General features: G+C 35.8%; 1 protein-coding gene across 9 annotated transcripts in view; it reads left to right on the forward strand.

Annotated features, from left to right (window-relative positions):
* Positions 1 to 19,716, forward strand: part of FYB2 (FYN binding protein 2) — a 99,170-nt gene extending 79,454 nt beyond the window's left edge. For 6 of the 9 annotated variants that reach the window (XM_011764357.3, XM_011764358.3, XM_011764359.3 and 3 more), the window contains 7 exons: positions 167 to 195; positions 1,671 to 1,731; positions 12,252 to 12,338; positions 14,910 to 15,003; positions 18,262 to 18,418; positions 18,523 to 18,556; positions 18,886 to 19,716. In XM_011764357.3, the coding sequence (XP_011762659.2) occupies positions 167 to 195; positions 1,671 to 1,731; positions 12,252 to 12,338; positions 14,910 to 15,003; positions 18,262 to 18,418; positions 18,523 to 18,556; positions 18,886 to 18,907 (484 nt within the window). In that variant the 3' untranslated portion in view covers positions 18,908 to 19,716. Of the gene's footprint in view, positions 1 to 166; positions 251 to 1,670; positions 1,732 to 12,251; positions 12,339 to 14,909; positions 15,004 to 18,261; positions 18,419 to 18,522; positions 18,557 to 18,885 lie in introns of those variants that run through there. The other 3 variants (XM_071092524.1, XR_011620398.1, XM_024797033.2) reach the window with 3 other exon arrangements.
* The last annotated feature ends 1,137 nt before the right edge of the window (positions 19,717 to 20,853 follow it).

Genomic DNA, 20,853 nt, shown 5'->3' on the forward strand with positions numbered 1-20,853 from the left:
CTTGTGAATCTGTTAATACCAGAGAAACCATTTTTCTTGGAGTCAGAGAATACCAGGGGAAGAAGGGCAATCCAGCGTCATCAATATGTTATTGGAGATCTGTCAGCTCATCTTTCGGAACATGTTTTTTCTCCTTAACTCTTTTGTGTCTTTTGTCAATCAACAGTGTGTTTTCCATTTTGCTGCCTGATTTAGGTAAGTGCCATTTGCTTATTGCTGACCAAAAGTACTCAGTTTTCATATATTCAGAGGCAGGGAAAGAGAAATGGTAACCCTTCCTGCATTCCCACATTTGATGAAAAATTGATCTACCAAAATCAAAGAAGATGTTTCATACAGAAGTATTTTTTTTACATTGGGGAAGATGAATAATGTTTCTCAAGTACCTACTATATACTGTGCCCTGGAGCAGATGTGTTCCTCTTAAAATCCCAGAGAAGTAAATGTTATCATCCCTTTTCAGAGAAGCTGTAGAACCTACATCCATATTTAAGTGATCCAGGAATACAAATCCTGGATGAAACTCATGCATTTTGCATTCTACCATACTGCCTTTTGAAGGACTTGATATCCTTCATTCTAATTAAGACATAATAAGTTGAATATGATCACATTGCCACCAGCAAACTAACTGAATTGAGAATGGAGCATTGGAATGTTGTTTGCTTTTCCATTAAATTAATAGTGCATAAATTAGGACAGTGCATGACACATAGTAGGCTGTCAATACACGTTCAGTACATTGAATTTGTCAATAAAAGAGGGTCATGTGTTCTGTTGTTTGTTAATTTTTGTTTAGCGGTTCTAGCTATGTGGCTACCTGGATGTCACTTGAACTTGACAATTCAAATGTATATTATATTTTGTAAATATGAGTTTGCTGAACTAAAAAACAAATGACAATTATATACACCTGATAAAATCCCACATCTCAACATATCCTTGGTCTATGTTTAAAAGAAAAAAGCTGACTTAGAATAGACACGCATTGTATCCCCACCCACATTTAAAGGTATTTAATAAAATAAGGGAGTGAATAATTATGAATAATTATATCCGAAGGTCTCAAACTTGTTCAGTGGTGAATCACCTGAAAATCGTGTAATTCTATCTAGAGTGCCAAGGAATGTGAATATTGTAAAATGAAAATGCCTAATCATTATTATGGCACTAAGTCAGATTCAACATTATGCAAGATTATTATAAAGGAACAATTGCCAATGATTTGAAATAAAAACCATGGAAGAAAAATCAACATGACTATTCTATTAAGCTGTTTCTCCCCTCTAGGAGTTAAGAAAAGACCTCACTATTCTAGCAGTATAGCATATTTGTTCAATTCCAGAAAGATGGGAACTTAGTCTAAAAATGATTCTTTGAGCAACTCATTTTTCTGGAACTCTTTGTGAAATCAAATTAATATAAATATATATGTTTTGAGATACTGGGACATCAAACTTTTTTTTAATCTTTCAGTTGAATTTCTTCCCAAATAGCGAGTATTTTTATTCTTTGATTCTTCTACTCTATTTGTATTCTATGATCAGATTTTGCCAAAACAGCCCCGAAGATGCACCTGGATAATTAGGTAATTGGGTATAATTTGGAAAGCCAGTGCTTATATAAACCATGCTTAATAATGGACTATTTTGATCCTGTCTTGACCCTAGAACTTAAGTCTCAGGAAGTTATTATCTATGATGATGTGGACCTGAGTGAAAAAGAGTCAAAGTAAGTCAATTTACCTTATTGGTTATCCCTGCTGATATTTGACCCATTTCCTGATGCTTTCTTAATTATGATCACAGAGCCATCTTTTCAGATCCTTGGAGATTGAATGAAAAGTCAACTTGAGATAGTCTTCTCACTAACAGGGGAAAACACTGAAAAACATATATGATCCAACAGTGGTAGGTGACCACAAAAGGCATTGGAGGTTTTGAGTCTGTTTCTGATTTTCATTTTTGAATTTAGACTTGAATCTCATTTTAACACATTTTAAAAATTATCTCCAATGTATATGACAACATAGAGGATAGCAAGCACTATGTGACAGAACCTCCATATTCAAGGACTAAATAACTATAATTTATCAAAAAAGATGGCTGGATGCAGTGGCTCTTGCCTGTAATCCCAGCACTTTGAGAGGCGAGGTAGGTGGATTGCCTCAGTCCAGAAGTTCAAGACCAGCCTGGGAAGCATGGCAAAATCCCATCTCTACTAAACTAGCCAGGCATGGTGGCACATTCCTGTAGTCCTAGCAATTCAGGAGGCTGAGGTGTAAGGATGGCTGGAGCCTTTGAGTCAGAGGTGTAGTGAGCCGGGATCACACCACTAGGCTCCAGCCTGGGCAATGGAGCCAGACCCTGTTTCAAAAACAAAAAACAAACAAACAAAAAACCCCACAAAACAACAACAAAAAAGCCATCCTTAAGTTTGATACTACCTCTCCAGTCACTTGTTATTTATATTTCTCCTCTTAACCAACTGGTTAAAAATAAAAGTCTCCTCTGTTCATGTTTGATTCATCTTTCCTTGATCACTTCAATTAGGTTTCCTATTATACCACTGAACTTATTTTTGGTAAGGTCACTAATAACTCCTTTGTTAAATCCAATGGATACTTTTAAGCCTTTATTTTATTTGTCTTCTCTATATCTTAAACTGTGAACCATGCCATCCTCCAAAGGAAAAAAAATACTAGTTTTTCCCTAGGTTTCTATGTTGTTATTATTTCTTCATTATTTGATGTTATTTTTAAGTTGACATATAATAATTGTACATATTTTCTAGGTGCATAGTGATGTTTCGATACATAAAATATATAGTGATAAGATCAGGGTAATTAGCATATTCATCATCAAACATTTATCATTTCTTTGTGTTGAGAATATTCAATATCTCCCTTCTAGCTATTTAAAACTATATAATATATTATTGTTAACTATAGTCATCCTATGGTAGTTGTATTAGTTCATTTTTACACTGCTATAAAGAAATACCTGAGACTGGGTAATTAATAAAGGAAAGAAGTTTAATTGACTCACAGTTCAGCGTGGCTGGTGAGGCCTCAGGAAACTTACAATCATGGCAGAAGGGGAAGAGGCACATATTACGTGGCGGCAGGTGAGAGAGAGAAGAGAAAGTGAAGGGGGAAGAACTCCTTATAAAGCCATCAGAACTCATGAGAACTCATTCACTCTCATGAGAACACTATGTGGGAAACTGTCCCCATGATCCAGTCACCTCCCTCCCTCGACACGTGGGGATTACAATTCAGGTAAGGTTTAGGTGGAGACACAAAGCCTGACCATATCAGTGATATAGAACACTAGAACATATTCATCATATCTCACTGTATATTGTATCCTAAACTAATCTCTCCCTATTCCCTACTTTCCCAGCCTTTAGCATCCTCTGTTCTACTCTTTATTTCTATGAGAGCAACCTTTTTTAGCTTCCATATATGAGTGAGAACATGTGGTGCTTAACTTTTTATTCCTGGCTTATTTCACTTAACATAATGTCCTCCACTTCCATCCATGTTGCTGTGAATGACATGATTTCATTCTTTTTTATGACTGAATAGTTCTCTGCCGTGTGTATGTTTATCACATTTTCTTTACCATTCATTTGATGTTGGATACCTAAGTTGATTCCATATGTTGGCTATCACATATAGTGCTGCAATAAACATAGGAGCATAGATGTCTCTTTGATATAATGATTTCATTTCCTTTGGTTTAATACCCAGCAATGGAACTGCTGAATCATACGGTATTTCTATTTGTAGTTTTTTAGGAACCTCCATACTGTTATTCATAGGTGCTGTACTATTGATATTCCCACTAAGAATGAAGAAGGGTTTCCTGTACTCCACATCCTTGCCAGCGTGTGTTATTTTTTGTCTTTTTGATGATTGCCATCCTAACAGGGATGAAATGATACCTCATTGTGGTTTTGATTTGCATTTTGCTGGTGATTAGTGATGTTGAACATTTTAAAATATGTTTATTGGTCATTGTATTTTATTTTTTTTTATTATACTTTAAGTTCTAGGGTACAAGTGCACAACGTGCAGGTTTGTTACATAGGTATACATGTGCCATGTTGGTTTGCTGCATCCATCAACTCATCATCTACATTAGGTATTTCTCCTAATGCTATCCCTCCCCTAGGCCCGCACTGACCAACAAGCCCTGGTGTGTGATGTTCCCCACCCTGTGTCTAAGTGTTCTCATTGTTCAATTCCTACCTATGAGTTAGAACAGGCAGTGTTTCATTTTCTGTCCTTGTGATAGTTTTCTGAGAATGATGGTTTCCAGATTCATCCATGTCTCTGCAAAGGGCATGAACTCATCCTTTTTATGGCTGCATAGTATTCCATGGTATATATGTGCCACATTTTCTTAATCTAGTCTATCATTGATGGACATTTGGGTTGGTTCCAAGTCTTTGCTATTTCAAAGACACAGACTGGCAAATTGGATAAAGGGTCAAGACCCATCAGTGTGCTGTATTCAGAAGACCTGTCTAATGTGCAAAGAGACACATAGGCTCAAAATAAAGGGATGGAGGAAGAGCTACCAAGTAAATGGAAAGCAAAAGAAAAAAGCAGGAGTTGCAATCTTAGTCTCAGATAAAACAGACTTTAAACCAACAAAGATCAAAAGAGACAAAGAAGGCCATTACATTATTGTAAAGGGATCAATTCAACAAGAAAAGCTAACTATCCTAAATATATATGCACCCAATACAGGAGCACCCAGATTCATAAAGCAAGTCCTTAGAGACCTACAAAGAGACTTAGACTCCCACACAATAATGATGGGAGACTTTAACACCCCACTGTCAATATTAAACAGATCAACAAGACAGAAGGTTAACAAGGATATCCAGGATTTGAACTCAGCTCTGCACCAAGCAGACCTAATAGACATCTGCAGAACTCTCCACCCCAAATCAACAGAATATACATTTTTCTCAGCACCACATCACACTTATTCTAAAATTGACCTCATAATTGGAAGTAAAGCACTCCTCAGCAAACGTGAAAAAACAGAAATCATAACAAACTGCCTCTCAGACCACAGTGCAATCAAATTAGAACTCAGGATTGAGAAACTCATTCAAAACCACAAAACTACGTGGAAACTGAACAACCTGCTCCAAAATGATTACTGGGTAAATAACGAAATGAAGGCAGAAATAAAGATGTTCTTTGAAACAAATGAGAACAAAGATACAACGTATCAGAGTCTCTGGGACACATTTAAAGCAGTGTGTAGAGGGAAATTTATAGCACCAAATGCCCACAAGAGAAAGCAAGAAATATCTAAAATTGACACCCTAACTTCACAATTAAAAGAACTAGAGAAGCAAGAGCAAACAAATTCAAAAGCTAGCAGAGGGCAAGAAATAACTAAGATCAGAGCAGAACTGAAGGAGACAGACACACACAAAAAAGTTCGATAAGTCAATGAATCCAGGAGCTGGTTTTTTGAAAAGATCAACAAAATTGATAAACCACTAGCAAGACTAATGAAGAATAAAAGAGAGAAGAATCAAATAGACGCAATAAAAAATGATAAAGGGGATATCACCACCAATCCCACAGAAATACAAACTACCATAAGAATACTATAAACACCTCTAAGCAAATAAACTATTGGTAATTTTAATGTCATCTGTTGAGAAATGTCTGTTCATTTGCCCATTTTTAATTGAATTTTTTTTCTGTTAAGCTGTTTGAGTTCCTTGTATATCCTGGATATTAATCACCTGTCAGATTAATAGTTTATAAATATTTTTCTCCATTCTGTAAGTTGTCTTTCCACTCCGTTGATTGTTTCTTTTACTGTACAGAAGCTTTTTAGATTGCTGAAATCCCATTTGTTCATTTTTGCTTTGTTACCTGTGCTATTGAGGTCTTAGTCATAAAACTTTTCCTAGACCAATGTCCTAAAGTGTTTCCCCTATGTTTTCTTCTAATAGTTTTAGAAGTTTGGGTCTTACATTTTAAGTCTTTGATCTATTTTTGTTTGATTTTTGTATAGGGTAAGAGGTGGGATGGGGTCTTGTTTTATTCTTCTGTGTATGGCTATCCAGTTTTCCCAGCACCATTTATTGAAAAGACTGTCCTTCCCCCACTGAGTGTTCTTGCAATCTTTGTCAAAAAGCAGTTGGCTGTAGATACATGGATTAATTTCTGGGTTCTCTATTCTGTTCCATTGGTTTGTGTGTCCGTTTTATGCCAATACCATGCTGTTTTGGTTACTAGAGCTTTGTAGAATATTTTGAAGTCTGGTACTGTGCTTTATACAGATTTGTTCTTTTGCTCAGAATTGCTTCAGCTACTTGGGGTCTTTTGTGATTCCATACAAATTCTAAGATTGTGTTTTCTATTTCTGTGAAAAATGGCATTGGTATTTTGATGGGGATTGTATTGAATCTGTAGATAGACTTGGGTACTATGGTCATTTTAACAATATTAATTCTTCCAGTCTATGAACATGAGATGTCCTTCCATTTGTTTGTGTCATCTGCAATTTATTTCATCAGTGTTTTGTCATTTTCTTTGTAGAGATCTTTCACCTCCTTGGCTAAATTTGTTCCTAGGTATTTTTGTTTTTTGTAGGTATTATAAACCAGATTGCCTTCTTGACCTCATTTTCAGCTAGTTCTTTGTTCATGTATAGAAATGCTACTAATTTTTTTATGTTGTTTTTGTATTCTACAACTTTACTGAATTTATCAGTTCTAAGAGTCTCTTGGTAAAGTTGTTAGGTTTTTCTAGATATAAGATCATGTCATCTGCAAACAGGGGCAGTTTTACTTCCTCGTTTCCCATTTGGATGTCCTTTATTTATTTATCTTGCCTCATTGATCCTGCTAGAACTTTCAGTACTTTGTTGAATAAGAATGGAGAGAGTGGGCATCCATGTCTTATTCCAGTTTTTAGAGGAGAAGCTTCCAGCATTTCCCTGTTAGGTAAGATGTTAGCTGTGGGTTTGTTATACATGGCCTTCATTATGTTGAGGTACTTTCCTTCTACACCTAATTTGTTGAGAGCTTTTATTATGAAGGGATGTTGAATTTTGACAAATGCTTTCTCTGCAGCTATTGAAATTATCATATGGTTTTGTTCTTCATTCTGTTGCAGTGATGTTTCACATTTATTGATTTGCCTATGTTGAATGACCCAACTTTGTTGACTGCAGGCATGTTCCTGGTGGTCTGATTGATGGGCATCAATATGACCATGGAGGGGGTGATGGCTAGAGAATTTCTGGCTTCACAAGATGAAGCCAGTGATTCATGAGCTGAGCTGAAATCTTCCCAGCCTGATACTTCCCTTTCTATCACAGCAACCCTCCATGATAGATTAGAATGGTTCCCAGTTGGCCAGGTGCAGTGGCTCATACCTGTAAACCCAACTCTTTGGGAGGCAGAAATGGGAGGATCGCTTGAGCTCAAGAGTTCAAGACCAGTCTGGGCAACATAGTGGGACCCCATCTCTATTTTTATAATGTAAAAGAATATTTTAAATTGTTTCAGATGAGAACATCAAGGCTAAGGGTAACTAACTTGTCCACGCGATTGAGTACAGAGGTAGGTCCGAGATCTGGGTGGCCTGCCCCCAAGCCAGTGCTCTTTCCTGCCACCTACCCTCTCTCTGGGGATGTGCTCACCAAGTGAGGCCAGGGGTCAGTGTGTGAGGTTACAGAGGGACAGCAGCCTGGTTGTGTGCAGGGAGGATGCCCTGGGAGTCAGTTTTTTGTTTGTTTGTTTTTTGAAACAGGGTCTCACTCTGTCCCTCAGGCTGGAGTGCAGTGGTGGCATGATCACGATTCACTGCAGCCTTGACCTCCTGGGCTCAGGGATACATCCCACTAATATGTTCTTGCATTTCTGGGGTGTATCACACTACATCATGGTGTATTATCTTTTTGATGTGCTGTTGTATTGAGTTTGCTAATATTTTGTTGAAGATTTTTGTGTCTATGTTCATCAGAGGTATCAACCTGTAATTTTCTTTTCTTTCTTTTTTGTATCCTTGTCTGCTTTTGGTATCAGGGTTATGCTGGCCTCATAGAATGAGTTAGGAAGAGTTCATTCTGCTTCAGTGTTTTGGAATAGTTTGAGAAGATTTGGTATTAATTCTTTTTTAAAGGTTCAGTAGAATTCAGCAGGGACGCCATCCAGTCCTAGATTTTTCTTTTTTGAGAGATTCTTTATTACTGAGGCAATCTCATTACTTTTATTGGTCTTTTCAGGTTTTCTAAATTTTTCTTGGTTCAATTTCAGTAGATTGTATATTTCCATGAATTTAGCTATTTCCTCCAGGTTTTCCCATTTGTTATCAGATAGTTGCTCACAGTGGTCTCTAAGTGATGTCTCTTTTTTCACTTCTGACTTTATTTACTTGAACTTGCCCTTCCCTCCCTCTCCCCGTTTCCCCTTCCCCTCCCCTTTAATTTTCCCCCTCTCCTTCCCCCTCCCCTTTCCTCTTCCCTCCCCTTACCTCCCCTCCTCCCTCCCTTCCCGTCCTCTCTCCCTTCCCCTCTCCTTCTCACCCCATCTCTCTGTCTAGTCTAGGTAATGGTTTGCCAATTTTGTTTCTTTTCAAAACACCAGCTTTCTGTTTCATTGATCTTTTGTATTTTTTATCTAAATTTGTTTATGTCAGCTCTGATCTTTATTATTTCTTTTCTTCTACTAACTTTGAATTTGGTTTGTTCTTCCTTTTCTAATTCTTTGAGAAAAATCATTAGATTGTTTTTTGAAATCTTTCTAGTTTTTGATGTAGGCATTTATTACTATAAACTTGTCTCTTAATATTGTTTTTGCTGTGTTCTATAAGTTTGGTATGTTGTGTTTCTAAGTATTATCCTTAATTTCTCCCTTCACCCATTGGTTGTTCAGGAGCATGTTGTTTAATTTCCATATATTTGTATAGTTTCAAATGTTCCTGTTGTTATTGATGTTTAGTTTTAATGCACTGTGCTCAGATGAGATACTTGATATGATTTTGATTTTTAAAAACTTGTTGATACTTGTTTTGTGTCCTAACTTATGAACAGTTCTGGAGAATGTTCCATTGATAATGAAAAGAATGTGTACTATACAGAACATGAGTGACATGTCCTGTAGATGTGTATTAAGTTCTGTAGATGTCTGTTAGGTCCATTTGGTCTATGGTGCAGTTTAAATAGGATGTTTGCTGTTTTTATTTCTGGATAATCTGCTTAGAGTGAGATGTTGAAGTCTCCCAACTATTATTGTATTGAGGTGTATCTCTCCCTTTTGGCCGAATAATATTCGTTTTATATATCTGGGTGCTCCAGTGTTGGATCCACTGAAGATGGAGCTCCACATCTGGTCCTTTTGATCTCTATGTTGGTGACTATTTCAATAAACACACAGTTGCTCAGGCTGAAACCCTAGGTTATCTGTTATTCCTTCTCTTGTACCTTTCCCTTCCCTTCACTCTCTTCCAATAACTCAAAACTGTTCCCACTTTTCCCATCCCCACTGCACAGCCACAATGCAGTCTTGTTTCTCAACCAGATTACTACAACTCCCTGAATGGCCATCTTACCTCCATTTCTGTTTATTCTCCAGACTTTCTTAAGTGCTGATGTGACCACCTGCCACCCAACAGCTGAAAACTGTTTAGTGGTTACCCATCACTTTCAGAATGAAGTCAAAACTGCTTAGGAAAACATAAAATTTATTCATAATCCAGTCCCTGACAACCTCTTAGCCTCACCTGTTATTCCTGCTTACCCACTATTCCTGTGTTCCATCCATACTGTACTACTTGGAGTTCCTTAGACCAGATATGCTGTCTAGCATTTCCAAACCTTCACATTTGTTCCAACTTCATCAATTCATTCAACAAATATTTATTGAACATGTCCTTTGTGCCAGGCACTGTGCTAGGTGTTGGGTATAAAGCAGTGAACAAAAGATATATAATTCCTACTCCTGTGGGCATAGAGAGACTAAATCAATAAACAAATGAAAACATTAGTCTATAATTACACATTGGAATTTGGTTGCTTTGAAACAGGATATTTTGAAAGACAGTGGATATAGGGTGTGTGCTGGTAGGGGTTTTAAAGTATTGATAGTTATGGAAAGCCTCTTCAAGAAGGTGATAATTTAAGAAGAAAAGAATAGTTCTACCTGTGACACACTTTGCCATGTTTTTTGCCGACTATTTTATCCCTCATTATTTAAAATTGAATTCAGATTTTACTTTTTCTAAGAAGCCCTCTCTAACTTTATCTATTTAAGTTAGGTACTCCCTTTTTTTTTATCAAGATATTTTTCTCAGAATTGTAGTGGTCTGTTTTCTTGATTTTCTTATCTGCTACACTGGGAACTCTTTGAGGTAGGGACTGTGACTTTCATATCTGTATCATGTGTCTGATACCAAAACATAATTTGATAAATTAGTTAACAAAGAAGGACCTGCTATAAAAATGTGCAAGATAATCTGGAAGCTCAGAATAGGTCGACATTACTGTTATTTAGGTGATCAGAAATCTTTGTGCCAAGCTGAAACAGGAAAGACAGGTAACATTTTGACAGGTGAAGACTGGGAGCAAAAGAAGATGAGAGAAAAGGGAGGAGCAAGAGGGGGGAGTGGACAACTGTAAATGGAAAACACACATGTTTGGAAAGTTCTGTTGGACCATAAGGCGTATATGATCAGGAAAGGGGTGTTACAAGCAGAAAATGTAATTTGGCATAAGATGGAAGAGAACTCTGAAATATCAAATTAGGGTAAAGAATAAGTTCTTTTTCTCTTTTGTTTGAGATGGAGTCTTGCTATGTTGCCCAGGTTAAAATGCAGTGGTTATTCACAGGCGTGGTTATTCACAGGCATGATCATAGCACACTGCACTTTGACCTCCTGCCTCAAGCAGTCCTCTCACCTCAGCCTCCCAAGTAGCTGGAACTACAAGTGCATACCAGTGAATCTGGATTAATTATTTTTCTTAAAAAATCATTTGTAAAAATCAAAACAAAATAAAATTTGTAAAGCATGGTAAAACATGGTAAAACAAATTGCCCTGAACCCATCATTCGACTTAAGAACTAGAACATAACCAATACCTTGGCCTCTTTTCCTTGTACACACCATGTATCCCTTCCCTCAAGGTAACTGTTCTCATAAATTTGGTGTTTTCATTTCCTTGTTCAAAATAAATATAGTTTTAACAAACATATGAAACAAATATTATTTCCTTTGGGATTTGAACATCATGAAAATGAGACAGTGTATACAGAGTTCTGTAACTTTTTTATTCAAATATAATCTTTCATTTTTCCTTTCATTCATTTTAATGTTCTGTAGTATTCCATTATATGTATATACCATAATTCATTTATCTATTCAATTGTTAGTAACTATTGGGGCCCTTATAAATAATATCGCCACAGATATTCTTATTTTATTTATGGCTCCTGTGAATGTGTGCGGGAATTTTTCTAGAAGATATACTTAGAAGGGGAAAAATGCAAATTATAGGGAATGCAAATTCATATGAAAATACCAACTTGTTTTCCAAAGTGGTCATACCACTATGACCATCCATTTCATTCTCTCTGCTCATCCGTTTCCTCGCTTGTAAAACTTTGATTGGTTTAAAGGATTGTTGCAATACTTACTTTGAAAACCAAATGAGTTAACATATGTAAGATGCTTAGCATAAGACCTTAGCATAAGACACATAGATGCTAAAAAGTACTAGTTCCTTCTATAATAAATACCTTCTCCCTTCCCTGCATCTTCTTTTGCCTGGAATCACTAATGTTACATGCTAGTTGGCTTAGCCTTGTTTCACAATGGAGTTCAGTTACATTATTCACATTTTAGAGACCAAAAAAACCCCTGAGGCTTATAAAGGAGATGAAATGTGATTATAAGCAGGCTGATCTCTTGCATCTGGTTTCAAATTTGGATTATGACACATCACGGGTCAGCAAACTATGGCCGGAGGACCAAATATGGCCTGCCACTTGTTTCTGTGTATAAAGTTGCAACAGTAGAGTTGAAGAGTTGCCGTAGAGATAATATGGCTGCAAAGCCTAAAATATTTACTATATGGCCTTTCCATGGACTATCAAAATATATTTCTAGATGGCTTTTTAATTTTTTGTAAAACATAATTGCCTATGAAGTGTTGATGGTTCCACGAATGTATTAATTTACTTGCTCAAAATATATTTCTCCTCAGAGATGAAGATAAACTGAAAATGTGGAAACCCAAGTTTCTGACACCGAAGGAAAAAAAAGAGAAAAAAGGTGCTGAAGAATCAGAAAGGTGGGAACACAGAGGCACTTATATTATAGGTTATCTGTAGCAATTTATACCTCTTACCAGCTGTGTGGCTTTAGATAAGTAATGAAATTTGATTCTCAGCTTTTTCATCTACAAAATGAAAATGACAACATCTACATCATAGTACAGCTGAGAGGATTAAAAGGGACAAAGAATATAAAAATATTAAGTGTCATACACATGTATCTTCATCCTCCTCCTCCCTGCTTTTGGTGGATAGGAAGTGAGAAAAGATTTCAAGTTAACCATTTTCAAACAATGACAAATTTCTAGTCTTCTTTTAGGTTGTAAGAACTTCCCCTTATAAGATATCATGTAAATAAAACATCAATTAGAACTTAAATGTAACTTTGAGAAAAAAACAAACCAGGTATCATATAGTGACACTGATTTCCCTAAAATATAATTCTAGTTATGACTATAATGAGTGTTAGAAGTTTAAAATGTTTTACTGAGTCAAGATCTAACCTGCATTCGTGTGATTCAAGTTCCCAAGCGGTTGTGAGAGGATGTTTTTACTGAGGCAGGTGGTTTCTTACTGCTCTCTGATCCCATCTTCTCAATTGCTAGGACATGAGGCAGGATATGAGGTACTTTTTTAACAAATGACTTGGGGAAATATTTGTCTAAATAGTCACTGAGATGTGAACATTGTGTAGTCTGTGTGCTCTGGGAAACCTGTTAGAAAAGTCCTACTGGGGTGCACCAGAGGAAACCAGACATTAGTGTCTGAGACTCAGAGGATGGCATTGGATGGTCCTTCTCGTACGTTTATTTTCTTTAGGTTCAGACTTGATGTAATTTATTTTTCTCAGGTTGGAAAGATGTATTAACAGACTAGAAAAGAAACTTTCTATCTTAAACTTCATACTTTTACATACATTTGCACAGCATAACAAAACAGAATTCCAAGAGAGGAACTATTAGTAACATTTTTGATCTGCCCCCCAGAAAGCTTTTTGTTGATAACTACAAATAAGGCTTCTTAGGAAACAATTTTCCAGTGCCTTTTTATTATTTTTTTTTTGCAACAGAGTGATATAACAGTATACTTTTATTTTGAACCAAGTAAATTAGAAAATGTTACAGTAAGGGTAATTATTTCTGTATCAATTTCTATGTGCTCTTTGAACTTTTTAAAATGATTTCGACCATAACGTATTCTACCAGTAAGGAAGAAATGTTTTCTATATTAGTTCAACTCTTTTATTATTCTTTTATCAATCAAAGACAATGGTAAGTTTAAAGAGAAGTTGAGCAAAGGTATGTGTCTTAGCCTATTTGTGTTGCTATAAAGGAACACCGGAGGCTGGGAAATTTATAAATAAAAGAGGTTTATTTAGCTCATGGTTCTGTAGACTGTACAACAAGCATGACATTGGCATCTGCTTCTGGTGAAGGCCTCAGGCTGCTTCCACTCATGGCAGAAGGTGAAGGAGAATGTGCAGAGATCACAGGGCTAGAAAGGAAGCAAGAGAGACAAGTGAGGTACCAGGCTCATTTTAACAAATGAGATGCCAGGCTCCAGGAAACTATGACAGTGGTAACTCACTCATTACCAAGAGGACAGCAGCTAGCCATTCATGAGGGAAAAAAACCCCGTGACACAAACATCTCCCATTAGGCCCCACCTCCAACATTAGGGCTCAAATGTCAACATGAGGTTTGGAGGAGTCAAATATCCAAACCATAGCACTATCTCAGGTATAACGGCATGAAAAGGATAACCCACTTTCTAAGATGACCCAAGTAGACATTGTAATGTGTAGGGAAATGGGCAGCTGATGGAATAAAACTGACAGGATTTGGTTGACTTTTTTACTTCTGTCAATACATTAAACTGCTAAAAAGAAGAAACAAATCTCACGTGAAGAGCAAGAGGGAGGACTAAGAGTATAATCAGTTTCTTCTGTAGCATTATTTACTTTTATGTGCTGAAATTCTTGCACATGTTTTGTGGCATCTTTCTTTATTTTCTTAATGGTATTCATCCTCCAAAACATTCAGCAAACTGGAGAGCTCTTCGATTGAACCATGTAGATTTGTGATCTCCAATTAGGCTTAACAACTTAGAAAACCACACAAAGTAAACTGCTTACTCATTCTTACTGGTTTCCATTAAATAATCTGAAGGTGAATGGGAACATATGTAAATTTCCTAAAATTAAAAAAAAACAAGTTATATCTCTAAGTCTCATTCAGACAAGTTTCTTATGTACCTTCATTTGTTTAACCAATGTGATTTTATCCCGTTATTATCTTGCCATCAAAAATATTTAATCGTGGGGAAAAGCAATTGGTATTACCCTGATCACTTGTTTGACAATTTGCTCTAATGGAAATATGTGTGTGTATTTGTATTATGAACCTACATATGTGTGTGTACATATACACAAATACAGATGCATGACTTTGCATATGTATTATTTTATATAAAATTATGCACACAAAATCTATACCTGAATTTGTCCTGAAATGAAGTGACTTTGTAGACTTGGCAACTTAAGAGTTTTATTATAGTACATTTTACCCTACCTGCACATTTCTTGCTAGTTTCTCTCCTAGAAGTTTCTTCAAAACCAAGAAGCAAAACTTAGAAAAGAACAGAATGAAAAGAGAAGAAAAACTATTTAGAGAAAGGTTTAAGGTACGTTCTCTTCTCAAGGTAAAAATTAGCAATATTAACAGCTTGGAGCTTTCATTTAAAAAAAAATCTGTAAGTATGCTGTGCCTTTGCCTCTCTGAGATACAGACATTATCTTTGACACAAAAAGCCAGCATTTCATTCCTATTTTTTCCTGATACATTTCTATATTTTTATGTCTGTACATGCTATTCCTTCTTCCTGGAAAAACTAAGTTGTTCTTGAAGGCTCTGTTCAAATGTCACCCACTCCTCCCTCTCTCGTCCAGGTTGTTACTCCTTCAGCACATTTTGTATATCTATTTTACACGTCTTTTATAACACTGATTTGTTGTATTAAAGCATGTGTGTGTGTGTGTGTGTGTGTGTGTGTGAATCTTGAACTAATTAATCTCTTGAGTGCTTTTTGAGAAAGAAACCCTGTCTCATTCAGGTTTGTTCCCCAGGGCCTGACATAAAACTGTACAGACAGTGTTTGGTAAATGAATGCCTAAATAAACAAGCAAATGAATAACAAAATGAACAAATGAATGACGCAGCATCCGAAGCTCTCTGCCTTCTTATTCTGTTATTAAGAGTCCATGGAACATTTTTTCATTATTCTAAAGCTCAACCTTCCCTGATTTCATATATTGTCAAAGTGACGATTATTAACTATGAAACATACTGAGCACCTTCCATGTGCTAGACACTGGATTGAGAGAGGCAAAGTGTGCATCCTCCTCATAAAATTTATCTAAGTCACTATACAGCCTAAAATTTTTCAAAAATTCCCCCTTGCAAAATGTTTAAAGTTTAGGCTTCCTAACATGACACAGAAAGCTCTTTATGTCCTGACCTTTGCATATCTTCCTGGCTTTATCTCTTGCCACTCTTTGCGTTGCACTTTCTGCTTTGGCAACAAACTGCTCATAGTTCTGTCCCTTGAATGAACCTCCACCTCTATCTTTGTCTTGCTATTTCATCCCTCTAAGTGCTTCCTTGGTCTATTCCAACTATCTGGTACACCTTTGAACTTTTCTCCATCTGACTAGCTCTTATTCATTTATCAAGCTCCAGTCGAGGGATCTCCTCTTCTCCAGGAAGACTTACCCAAATCTTCTAATTAAATAAATTACTCTTCTTCCGTTTACTTATATACTTGAGCAATCTCTAGCTTATCACACGTTAACAAAATTGGAATTACATGTTCATCATATTAAACTATGAGCTCCTAGAGGACAAAGGTTATTTTATATATGTTTATATCCATGTGCAGAGCAGAATAAGGTTGCTTAGCATTTTGTAAACACGCATAAAATATTTTTTAAATTGAACTAAAATAGGAATATACACAAATCTCTCATAATCACTGATAATTCCTGTTTGAACCAAAGCTGATTGGGGTTACTATATCTAGAAATTGTGATATGTTAGTATCTACTACAACCCTGATGTTATTTGATTAATTGAAAAACAACCATGAGGCAATCACTTGTTGAAAAGACCCTTATGTTCCATCCAATCCTTTTTTCCCTCTCCGTGTGTTTTTGATTGTTTCATGTGGGAAAGATATTCCATTTCCTGTATATGTGTATAATTCCATTCTTATTACCTGTAGTGGGTTTCCTTGATAGGCCATTTCAATAATTTTTATCCAGCTCAAATCATAAAACATTGGATAACTCATTTGTGCCAGGCACTGAGGGTACAAAGATGAATAAGACTGTCTACTATTTTCACTTGATAAGACAGTATGTTTATTAAATTATATAATAGGAATAGATATCAAGTATAGTTAAGAGACAGTAAATTATATATGGCAGTCATAACAGTTTTCATGTGAAGTGGCTAAGAGAAAGAAGAGTATTTCAAGTAAACAGCATGTATTCAAGGATTGTCATGTAGCTTGATGCAGCTTCAGTAAAGAAGACAAAGATAGAGGGATGGAGAATGGCAGTATACAAAGGAGCCCGAATGTCAAGCTAAGCAGTGTGGATCTCATCCTGAAAGCAATAAGGAGTTTTTAGAACTTTATAAATAGAAAGGTGACCTAATTAGATCTGTATTTTAAGAAATCACTATGAATTCACAGTGAGCAATGGCCTGTAAAGGATAAAAAAGCCAGTAAGGAAGCGATTGTTTTGTTAAGTAAAGGAAAAAAATCTATCTTGTAGATCTGATCTCATTTGTTATAGGTTGATCTTGTAATTTATCATCCAAACACAGGATACTTCTAAGAGTGGGAGGAGGAACTCTTAATCATAATAAAAAATAGTTATAGATAGACATATTAGTTATAAACAGACAATATCCTGGGCAAAAGGAGATATTTGGTCACACTAATTTGGAGAAGTAGGTACCTGTAATCTAAGCTATGTATTCTGGAACTATCTGTTTGTGGTCAACAGATTTCAGTGCATTAGAAGGTGATGTGCTGCAGATGTATAGGTCAGTATGTCAGGAAAAGATTCCCAAGGTCAGGACTTGAATTTCTCAGGAGTTTTTAACAAAATGCCTGCCTGCCCGTGAATAAAAAAGGAGAATGGGAATTGCCCCCAACTGGGTACAGCCAATTCCCACTACTTTAAAATAACATGTAGTATAGCTATATATAAGAATACATAAGCTCACACAGAGAAAAAGCATGGAAAGAGTATCATCTAGAAATGATAGGTATGTAAGAATATTATAAACTTTAAGGCACTACACAGAAGTTTTAGTAATGGAACAGTTAACTACCATCCATGGTGCTTAATTCATACCTACGTTACAACCTCATCCAGCAGGGCTCATTCTAGTACAATTAAGTAATGGTTGTGCACACACTGGGGTCTGTCTGGGGATAGGGTATGGGGAGGGAGAGTATTAGAAAGGATGGTTAATGCATGCTGGGCTTAATACCTAGGTGATGGGTTGATAGGTGCAGTAAACCACTATGGCACACATTTACCTATGTAACAAACCTGCACATCCTGCACATGTACCCCGTAACTAAAAATAATAATTAAAAAAAATTTGAGAGAAAAAAAATAATGGTTGTGAAAATACTTTGAAAATATAATCATACCAAACAAATGTGAGATTGCACCATTTTACTATTATTTTCTTAAATGACTTTCCTTTAACTGTATACCTTCCTATTTTCTATTCCCATATGTGTTATTTAACTAGTCAATAGTATCTGGAGTTTATTTTGAGGTTACTATATTATATCCTCCATTAGTTTTGTTATGAAAAATAACTATGCAAGAATGGTCTGATTAGTAATTTCTCATTTCAGTACAATAAAGAGATTATTGTCATCAACACAGCAGTGGCCTGTTCCAAGAATTCAAGAAATGGAATATTTGATTTGCCAATAAGTCCTGGAGAAGAACTGGAAGTCATTGATACCACCGAACAAAATCTAGTGATATGTCGTAATTCCAAAGGCAAATGTAAGTTTATTTGCTTATTTTTCATAACATTTCATTGTTTTTAAAAAAATCTTAAAGCATTTTCTCTGTAACTTTCAAATTAACGGTGATTTTTCTTTCTATAGATGGATATGTGCTCATTGAACATCTAGATTTCAAGTAAGCTGTTTGATTTTGTACTTTAAATCATGAGTTCCTAATACCTTGTTGTATATATTAGTCTCAAGAGAAGACTACTGAATCTATTGAAATTCAGGATAAGTTTTAAAAATTAGACATGCAGTACCCTATTCTATAAGGATCATGTTGGAAGATACTTTATTATTGTCTCTTGTGACTATGCTATCAAACTTCTCTACACAGCTTTATCAACATTTTAAAAGAACACAAACATATTAAACTAGATCAGAAATTCCCTAGAAATCTCCCACTCAACTGTTTCATTGTCCTATATTTTTAAATGTTTGCATATTTTTCTTTTTTCTCAGGCATCAAAGTTGGTCACCTTAGAAAGATCACGGTCAAATGTTACGGACTGCACAAGGGAGAACTAGTCCTAAGATCCTAGTCCTGCCTTACATCAGTTTCAGTTTACATGTCAAAATTTTAGAGATGGTGGAATCTGTGGAAACTTTCGTTCTGAACTTAAAAGAGAAAAATAAAAACAAATCCTCAACATTTAGATGTTGGTTTTACTCCTAAAAGGTTATCTTTCAATGTCTATTTCAGTATCTACTTCACTGCCAGTTCAAGAGAATGTGAAACAGTATGTGTTAGCATTTGAGCACTTATTTAATGAGCCATATCCAAAGTTAGAAATCATGCCTTATGGCACCTAGTCAGTTGTGCAGATGGTTGGTTTGCTTCTAATATTAGCACACGAGCGTTTGTAATTTCTAGATGTTGTGCATTCAAATTTGGCATAATTTAATTCTGAACAGTAAACAGTAAACAGTGTAACCAAGGTCTTTTAAATACTCAAGTTTAAGGTATAATCTTAATTATGACTCAGTCTTTAAAAAGGTATAAATGTCCTTTTACTTTATCACAAAAATAAACTCATATGAATACTGTTCCACATTGGTTTCTTTTGGGAATAGTTTCCCAAAAAATAATTTATTCCTAAATTCACCCATCATTTTAAGAAGTGCCCAAATGTACTTAACAAAATAATATATATGCTGTCTTACTTTAAAACATCTTTTTGTCCAAAATAAGAACAATTGTCATTATTTTGTCTATGCCCAAATAACGATTCAACTAATAGCATTCATATGTACTTTCATTTATATGGAATTAAATACAAATTAAAAAACTGAGCTGTAATATCTATTCCATTTTTTAAATGGGGTGCACTGCATGTCAAGAGAAATAAATTCTACATATGCATTTAACAGTTTCAAATTTTTAAGTGGCTTTTTCAGCACAGAAAAACTGAAGAATTTCACTCAGTTCTTTAAGCAGGGTGATTCTGGCCTTCACAAGTGTGATGGAATTTGTTTCCATGGCCTTGTTCTTTATATTGAGGCCACTTTTTAAGCTTCTAGGTTCTTTTATTTTCCTTTGCATGTTCCAAATGACATTTGCCAATAAAGGCCAAGCTTATTCTAAAAGACACGAATCAAAGATATTCAAAAAGTTCAGACTTTAGAGAAGGAAATCTGTAGAGATTATTACAAATAACATAATTAAACAAGATATCAATGGAACAGCTAAAGGATTAAAAAATGTTTTACAGAGAAGGTAACACTGAAGCTTGGTCTTTAAATATGTTTATTTATTAGACAAGGCACAGATGGAAGATCCATGCTCGCTTTGGTGATTATGAAGAAATTCATAGTAAATGGAGTGGAGAATGTCTGGTGGGAAATGGCAAGAGCTGCCTGCAATGGGGCAAAGTGGGGCTAGAATGTGACAGACTTCACTTGTACCTTTTCCTCTAGAGATTAAGGAGTCATTTAAGGGTTAAGCAGGAAAAAAATGTCAGTTATTTGGGGGATAGGAAGAAAATGCCAGATATTTGGGGGATGGGAAGCAATCACCAATATGGATAATAAAGGAGAGGTGAATTGTTTTTGCAATATTCTAGGCAAAAGGCATTATACCTTAAGACAGCAGCAACAGAAATATATGGTACAGGAGCCCCATTAGAGGTATTACAGAGGTAAAAGAGAATGTCTTGGTGACTAATTAGATGTATCGGTGAGAGAGAAGGAGAATTAGGGAATGGCTTTGAGACTTCTTTTCTGGGAGATGAAATGAAGGCTTGTACTAAAGATTGGAAATATATTTCTGCTTAGACTAGAGACCAAACTCTGCTTGGACCCCCTGAACTAAAACTATTACCCAGTGAGGGGCATTTGCAGCCCTCTCCTGCTCTCCAGGAACATAACTGTTAGAGTAGGCATTGTAGAAGACAAGGCTAAGTATGGTCTGTGGGCAAGAAGAGTATATGA

The sequence above is a fragment of the Macaca nemestrina genome, chromosome 1 (genome assembly GCF_043159975.1).
Source record: "Macaca nemestrina isolate mMacNem1 chromosome 1, mMacNem.hap1, whole genome shotgun sequence".
In the NCBI taxonomy this organism is placed as follows: Eukaryota; Metazoa; Chordata; class Mammalia; order Primates; family Cercopithecidae; genus Macaca; species Macaca nemestrina.